The sequence below is a fragment of the Cynoglossus semilaevis genome, chromosome 5 (assembly GCF_000523025.1).
Source record: "Cynoglossus semilaevis isolate Cse_v1.0 chromosome 5, Cse_v1.0, whole genome shotgun sequence".
Taxonomy (NCBI): Eukaryota; Metazoa; Chordata; class Actinopteri; order Pleuronectiformes; family Cynoglossidae; genus Cynoglossus; species Cynoglossus semilaevis.
This window is the reverse complement of record NC_024311.1, coordinates 10,450,264-10,458,504: the sequence shown is the minus strand read 5'-3', so window position 1 is coordinate 10,458,504 and position 8,241 is coordinate 10,450,264. Positions and strand designations below refer to the sequence as shown.

Genomic DNA, 8,241 nt, shown 5'->3' with positions numbered 1-8,241 from the left:
TGATTGGACAAAGTCTGAGGTTGTTCGTGTTTCTACTCTTTAGAGCTGGTGATGTTTTAAACGACAAGTAAAACTAGGTGCATTTCGTATTGAATTTATGTTTAAAATATCGGTTCCTTCTCGGCCAGTGTGTGTATGTGTATGTTTGTATGTTGGAAAGTTTGCGCGGTGGAATCAGGAAGTGCTGCCGTAAACCGACACTGTGCGTTGAAGTGTGTCCCTGTTGTACAGTGAGGAGTTGACAGAGTTGACATAGTTGACAGGAACATCGTCTATCGTCGTCTGGGACATGAGGTGAGTTGACGAGTAACTGACATTCAACTGTGCACGTTTCCATGAGTCTCTGTCTGTGTCTCCGTCTGTGGTTGTTTTTCCCCTCAGTGTGTTAAACAGGTTTTTGTTTCTTAGCAGGGCTGTGTTTGATCATAACACTCCCAACATTGTGCTGCTTAAAAAAATAATCTTGCTCTAAAGAAAATGGAAAAATGTGTGACGTGTTGCACATTTGCCAAATTCTTTTTTTTTTCTTTGTTCTAGAACTTTGACAGGGATGTCTTTTTATATTTTTAAAATCTGGATTTTTACAGGTGAAGCTAGATTAATACTGTTCTCCTGTTTTTGTTATAGACTGGAGTTATTTGCCAAATTCTGATCCAGATCCAGATCCAGATCCAGGTCCAGGTCCAGGTCCAGGTCCTCACTGACTCCAGGAGGAATGTCTTACTGGTCTGTTGGCGTCCCTGCAGCATCTGCAGACGACATGGATCCTCAAAGCAGTGAGTGATCGTCATCCTCCGTTTAGTTACTGATGATGTGGCAGTGAGCCCCAGTCTGATTGGACCATAAAATAAAACAGAAAAGTCAGTGTTAGACTGGACTTCACTGACCTGTCAGTCAGATTTTACTGCACTCTCTCTCTTTCTCTCTGTGTTTCTTCCTCTCTCTCTATCTATCACGCACACACACTTCCCTAACTGTATCCACTGCGATCCAGCCTTATATCTGAAGACCACAAGACGCCATTTAGTGGCATCAACAGAAAGTACAGTCCATGTGTTGTAATGTATCAAACAGAGGTGATCGACATCACCCTTTACCAGACCTGTACCACTGTTTGGTGGGCCGTATCTGGCCCACGGGCTGTAGTTTGTCTAGTTTAGGATAGTAGTAGTGATCTGAGTTCAACTGTGATGGACTTATAGTCCACTGGAATAATGGACCCAGTCCAGTGGAGAAGACAACTGTCCAGTGAACACCGTCCAGTGGAAGACAACTGTCCAGTGAACACCAGAAGACAACTGTCCAGTTAACCCAGTCCAGTGAAGAAGACAACTGTCCAGTTAACCCAGTCCAGTGAAGAAGACAACTGTCCAGTTAACCCAGTCCAGTGAAGAAGACAACTGCGAGCGTTAACTGTTAATCGGTTCAAGTCTTTCACGCAGCAAGAACAAGTAAATGTAATGTTGTATAACTGAAAGTATGAGACTGTCAGTCACTACACCTGGTAATTGCAGTGGATCAGTGGTCTAGATTTTACTCTTCACTGCAGTGTTCAAATGAGCGTGGAGTGCAGAAGTAACAGTAACTGATAAGAAGTGTCACCAAATTTACAAATAAAGAAGAAGAAAAAACAGAAGAGGAAATGAAAGTTTGCGGAGTGAATGTGTAACAGTTATCACAGAAGAAAACACATTTATTAGTCTCATAAACCTAAAGTGTGTGTGTGTGTGGGGGAGGGGTTATGAAACTTATTTATCCCTGTATTAGAGAAGACACACTTTAAAAAACCTGACTAACATCTTACAGTTTGGTTGGTTCTTGGCTTAAAAACTGTGATTAGATTTGTGTACATTTAAAGTACACAGAAAAACACAACAACCAGATTCCGTAGGAAAACTAAACCTGACAACAAACAAAGAAGACTAGTAAAAAAACTGGTAAACCAGTTATCTCTGTTAAGGTGGAGACCTAGTTTAAAATCATATTTTTGGAATTCAAAATATCTGTAATATACATCTAAAAACTCAAATCCACACGTACACAGACTGTAAAGAACGTACCATGTACCATGTGAGCAGGACACAGGTCGACACATGGTTCATTCCCTACTGGCCGACCTTTAATGTATCATTTATTTTTGGGGACATTTCTGGTTGGAAATGTTGACCAAGGATAACTGGACCCTGTAGGTGTCGCTCCTGCAGCTAACTGTCTGTTTACTCACAATCAAGAAGTGTGAACCAGTTTTTTTAAAGTAAGCTATAAATACCTAAAGAAAAAAATAACTCCACCTGTAAAGTGAACAAATGTGTGGTTTCTGCATCAAAGTTGATTTTTTTTTAACCCTGCCAGATGTGTCCAGTTACAGCTGCTGGTTTCACTGGAAACCTGAACCCAGCTGAGCCTCAGCAGAGTCTGCTGCTGCTGCTGCTGCTGCTGCTCAGTGGATCAGTGTAAAAAATGCAGATGTAGACCAGCTTGTTGAAATGTTCAGATTTGGTTGACCGTTTTGTACCGACACACGTTTTCTCTTCACTATCACCGTTTTGTATTTTTTTCTTTGCGATCGTCAGTGCGTGTCGTCTGATTGGACAGAACCTCAGCTCAGGCAGAGACAGAGAGGAATTCAGAGAGAGAGAATGCAGAGAGAGCTGCAGCTTTCAGGCAGAGGAGCATCATTCCCCCCCCCCCCCCCCCCCTGTTCTTCCTTCTCTTCTCCTGTTTCATCATCCCTCTGTCCCCTCCTCCCTCTCTCCTCTGCTCCACTCAGGCTGAGGAGGGAAAACAGTCAGGGAGAGAGTGAGTAAGGATGCTAGGTAGAGGAGTAGGCAGCGGTGTGGAGACAGGAGCAGAGGGACGTCTCTGTGTGGGGGTGAAACCAGGAGAAACCGGACCATTGGCTGCTGGGCTATGAGCAGGTCAGTACAGGACCATCTGAGACCAGGACTGAGCTGAGACCTCTACAGAAGTCTGGACTCCTGGCTTTGAGGGGAGGGGGGGGAGGGGGGGGGACCAAAGAAGGGGAACAAAGATGTAGTTATCCACTAGGGGGCACCTTACCTGCTACAAAGGGCAATTCATGAAGTGGGTGAACATATTACTACTTCCTTTGGTTTAAACCATTAGTAAGTTAGTTAGTTAGGTTCTGATCTGTCTGGTTGGTGGCTGCATGAACATCAGTGCGTTGATGTCTATGTTTATTAAAAAGAAACAGTGAAATAATCCACCATTAAATGACTTTAAACACAAACAGTGGAGCAAAAATAGCTTTTAGTTAACAAAAACAGACCACTAGACATAATTATTATTTATATTATAACTGAGCTACCTAAAGTAAGTTGTTTTTAAAAAAAAGTTAAAAAAATTCGTTAGCTTGAATTATGGTTACATTCTAATTAAACAGAACTCCTTCATTTTGGTATAAATTGCTAGCATCAGGTTTCCGAGGATCCTGTGTAAAGACTAATCTTGGAAATTCCTAAATTTAACTCGGGGGTGGGAGGGTAGCTTGAACAACTTACACTTACTAACATTCTGGTGCAGTATGTTTCTGGTGCGCAGGCACAGAGGCATTCGTATTCAGTCAGCCACAGTACAGTGTACAAGTTCTGTATTGTGGGCATTTGTGCCATCAAAAAAGCATTGATTCTAGGCACTGGCTTATGGCATTTACTGAATACAAAATATGTTATAGGCTTTTCAGCTCAGTGAGCTGGACCGGGCCCCATAATCCACTGGGCCACACTTCTTTAGCCTCTGTGCTGTAGAGGGGGCGATGGAGAGCCTGAAATGACCCCACTGTTTTGTTTACACCTGGTTTGTTAAGAGCTTAGTAACGATTGAAAAGTTTAGCTGCTAATTATCACACACGTTTTTTTGTAAATAATCGTGGTTAATTGCACGGTTCTGCACACAGTAATATGATTCATTCAGTAGGACTGTTGTGCTCCTTCATTTAACAAGTACTGTTTTATTAATTCACTGAAGTCATCAGCTCTAATGAGGTGGATGTGATAATTATTGTGATAATAACGTGTTAACTTCGTTTTACTGTCACTGTTGTTTTGATGTTTCCTCTGATCTATGAATCAGTTTCCTCTGGATCTATGAATCANGTTTCCTCTGATCTATGAATCAGTTTCCTCTGATCTATGAATCAGTTTCCTCTGATCTGTAAATCTGCCTGGAGAAATCTCCCATCAGACTCAGCTTCTCCAGGTCCAGTGTCAGTTTTCCCTGACAGGTCAAACGAGTCTGTGAGGAGGAAAGTACTGATGATAATGTTAGAAGAGGAAGGGGGTGAGGAGGAGGAGGTGGGGGGACTAATGGTTCCTCTGATCTCATATAACCTCAGCAGCCGGCACTCAGACTCTGGCTGAATTAATTATTCATTTTAGGGAAACAGTGAGTGTTGTGCAGGAAACAGAGTAGAGCTGTGTGTCAGACGTGGTCTTCACTGAGACCACTTCACTGACGGCTCTGTTCCATGGAACTAATCGACAGGAGAAAGTTGATGTCGAGCTTGACCACATCTGTGCCCATCTGGATTTCTGCCTCACCACCACTTCCAGTTTGACGGGTCTTTCTACAGATAGAAGCATGGCTGTGCTCTTCCTGTGTCTCCCATGGTGGCAAATCTTTACATGGAGGAAGTGGAGAGCCGAGCTCTACACTCCTACATGGGAACATCACCCAGCCACTGGTGCCGATATGTGGACGACACTTAGGTGGACAGAAACATCAAGTTCACCAAAGATGTGAAAAAAAACAGCCTTGTTTCCCTGGACTGTGTGGTTCACATCACAGAAGACAGACATCTCAACATACAGAGGTGTACAGGAAACCAACCCACACCAACCAGTATCTCAGTTTTGACTCACACCACCCACTGGAGCACAAATCAGGAGTCATCAGAATCCTACAGTCACGGGCAGACAACATTACCACTGCCAACAGATGAGAGAACAGGGACACAGTAGGACAGCCCTCAAGACCTGTGGCTATCCCAGATGGGCTTTTTTAAAAACGAACAAAAAAAGGCTCACAAAGAGGGAGGACAACAGGAAGGGGAATGTCGTCATCATTCCATACATTGCAATAGTTTTGGAAAAACTTAGGAGGATCTTTAACCAGCACCATATCCATGTACACTTCAAACCTAGCCATTTTTGTCAACCTGGAAAACCCATCACTCAACAGAGGAGGCGGACTCAGACACAACCTATCACCCACATACAAATCACTCTTAAGAACAGTACCCAAAAGATTCACCTCAGTTTCACACATCAAAGAGCCATGTGACCGAAACCATTCTGATGAGGATCACAAGGACCCATCAGACTCCTAACAACTGTTGACACTTCCCCAGTTGACCCCAACGGCCCACCCAACAGCGGGAGAGCTTTATTCTTTGTTATACCCAGAATATATATTTGCTGTACTCCCCACCACCAGTTAGAACTTAAGAGGCCTCTTGGATGAGAGGTGAGAAAATTTCACACCCAATTGTCTAAGAACTCTTCAACCCCAAAAGGTAAAAAATGTTTCTTGCTAATAAATAATGTTATGCGTGGAAACAGTACCAGGGAGTTCCTGGTGTTCATTTATGGTTGACTTTTGAAATTCAGTTCTGGGCTCTGCTGTCATTTGTACCAGGAAACTCTGCTGCTGTCAGTGCTGCTGCTGTCAGTGCTGCTGCTGTCACTGCTGCTGCCAACAGTTTTACATGTTCAACCTGCTGTCACATGGTCCTAATTCTTGTCTCTCTAATGTTCCTCTGGGTGTGTCCTCTTTGTTCTTAGGACCAGGGGAGGAAATGGGAGCCAAGGCATCATTGGTGGTGGAGGGTTTGGGTCCCGGTCCTTGTCCCGGCTCTGGCTCCGGCCCTGCCCTCGCTCAGTCAGTGACACTGGAAAACATCCAAGCTGCATATGAAGACGGGGAGGAGCTTCTGGCCTGTGAGCTGATACAGAGGGCCTACTGTGTGGAGTGCAGTGCAGGAACGCCCCCTGTTAGTGGGGTGAGTCACTGCACCCCCAAAAATACACTACACCTGAAGTAAAAGTCAGCTGATGAAAAAATGATTTAAATCCTTTAGCCTTAAGCGAATGCTTGGCGTCGTTTGCTTTACCTTCTTGTGGAAGGTAGACAAAACCAGATGAAACTTGGTTAAAGGATATTTTGAAAAAGTTAAACTCTGAGATCATGGTCAGTTTTCACTGACAGTGTGGCTTCATGTGTCTGGACTTGGGTTGCAGGTTCAGCTCCTGTGTGTTGCCTCTGAGCACGGAGACCTAAAGAGCGTGAGTTACCTTCTGAAGGAAGCTCACATCACGTGTCCTCAGGATCCATCCAACAGCAACCCGGCCGTCCTGGCAGCGTTCCACGGACACACCAGTGTGGTCCGAGAGCTCCTGGACTCGGTCCCTGGTACCGCTGCTGTCAGCACTAGTCCCATTGTCCGTTCATATGTAGTCCTGTGGTTGTTGACCTTCAGTGTCTGTCTTCGTCTTAGGTCCTTGTCTGAGGAAGGAACTGTTGAACTGGATGTTGTCCACTTCCTGTCAGCGGGGTCACCTGGACGTGGTGCAGCTGCTGGTCCAACACTACGACGCTGATGTCACAGACTGTGCTGTCCACAGTGATGACTTTGCTGTGGTCAGTAGTCTGCCGCTGTACGCTGCTGCACAGGCAGGTCAGGACTTGCCGCACATACTTCAGACGTACTTCACATGTACTTCTCACATACAAGTACACACAATGACTGGGAGAAGTGGGATTCTGTCCTAACACAGTGTTTGTCTCTTTAACTGCAGTCACATGACCAAACATGAGGTTAAACATCGTCTTCATCATGTGTCTGTGAAGATCGTGTTCTTTAACATGTTCTTTCAGCTGCTCTTTAGTGCTAGCTCAAAGCTATGTTCTTGGATATCCTCGATTTACTGCATGTCAACTTGACGAGTACTTTAGTTTTTTTTACACGAAAGTAAAGTTTTCTTTTAATGTGTTTTCTTCTTACAGTAAACTTTTCTTTAATCTTTTAATTAGCTGCCTGTGATCTATAAAGATCCAAGGTCGCAGTGTTTTAATGGCGGTGTATTGATTTAAATACAACTTCCTGCAGTAATCTGTATTGATCTGGCAATTCACAGAGAAACCTACAGTGTGATGTGTTCAGGTTCTGTACATTCACCCAGGGAGGCCGGGTACTTTAACAAGTCTGGAGTTAAACCCACAACCCTCTGGTTGTTGTTTTATGTTTTTTTATTTATCCTTTATTCAGTTGGGAAAATCCGTGAAGAATCCTTTTTTATAGAGACGTTGCCATGGTAACAGTTCATCATAACACAGACAAAGACAGGTGTAACCGTACCTTCTGACCACAGACAGTGTTGTCCGTCTGTGCTGCAGGTAACGAGGAGATCGCCCTCTACCTGCTGCAGAGTGGAGCAGGCTTCTCCTCCTACACTCTGATGGACCACCCTGACTTCAGCCAACGCCTCCTCAGGCTGAGGGTGGAGGAGACGCCTGACAGTACAGTAAAGGAGGTGAGCGAGGGTCCTGTGACCACACACACACACCACACACACAACACTCATGTGCTCCTGTGGTTGGTGTCTGTCTGTGGACAGGCTGTGAGTGTGTGTTGGAGCGGTCTGCAGCTGCCCTGGTTGGAACTGGACTGGTTCATGGACATCCTGTCCCGGACCACCCACCTGGACCTGTCCTCTAACAGCCTGACGTCCCTGCCCTCTGTGGTCCCCTGGGGTCTGATCAACCTCCGGACTCTGGATCTGTCCAACAACCTTCTGAAGGAACTTCCTGCTGCTCCCAGCTCCCAGGAGGTCATCTGCTCCAGGTACACCAGCCATGAGGGGGGGGGCAGACAATAGGGTCAGACACATCCGTGGCTCAGAAACTTGGGGGTGCAGCACATTTAATGAGTTTAATTTAAATATTTTTGTTATTTGTGTTTATCTGTAGTTGTTTAATTCCAGTTTTCAGGAAGTGAAGGAAGTCTTTTCTCTGTGTTTCAGTTTGAAGCAGATCCATCTGTCTCAGAACCTTCTGACCACACTACCAGCTGGACTTGTCCACCTGACCCAGGTGCAGAGAATCTGTGCAGCCAGGAACCAGATCTCAGTCCTGTTGGACCTCCCCGACGGTACCAGGCTGTTGTTTCCTCATCTCAAATATAGTCAAAAATAACTAAGACGACTCTCTGCCTCCACGTCTGAA

General features: G+C 44.9%; 1 protein-coding gene across 2 annotated transcripts in view; it reads left to right on the top strand.

The window, feature by feature from the left end:
* Window positions 1–652: 652 nt before the first annotated feature.
* Window positions 653–8,241, top strand: part of lrrk1 (leucine-rich repeat kinase 1) — a 34,874-nt gene continuing 27,285 nt past the window's right edge. For both annotated transcript variants that reach the window (XR_003049703.1, XM_008310434.3), the window contains exons 1-7: window positions 653–776; window positions 5,802–6,019; window positions 6,258–6,429; window positions 6,515–6,694; window positions 7,414–7,550; window positions 7,635–7,861; window positions 8,040–8,167. Coding sequence is in view for 1 of the 2 variants with exons in the window: in XM_008310434.3 (XP_008308656.1) it covers window positions 716–776; window positions 5,802–6,019; window positions 6,258–6,429; window positions 6,515–6,694; window positions 7,414–7,550; window positions 7,635–7,861; window positions 8,040–8,167 (1,123 nt within the window). In the remaining variant the exon portion in view is untranslated. The remainder of the gene's footprint in view (window positions 777–5,801; window positions 6,020–6,257; window positions 6,430–6,514; window positions 6,695–7,413; window positions 7,551–7,634; window positions 7,862–8,039; window positions 8,168–8,241) is intronic.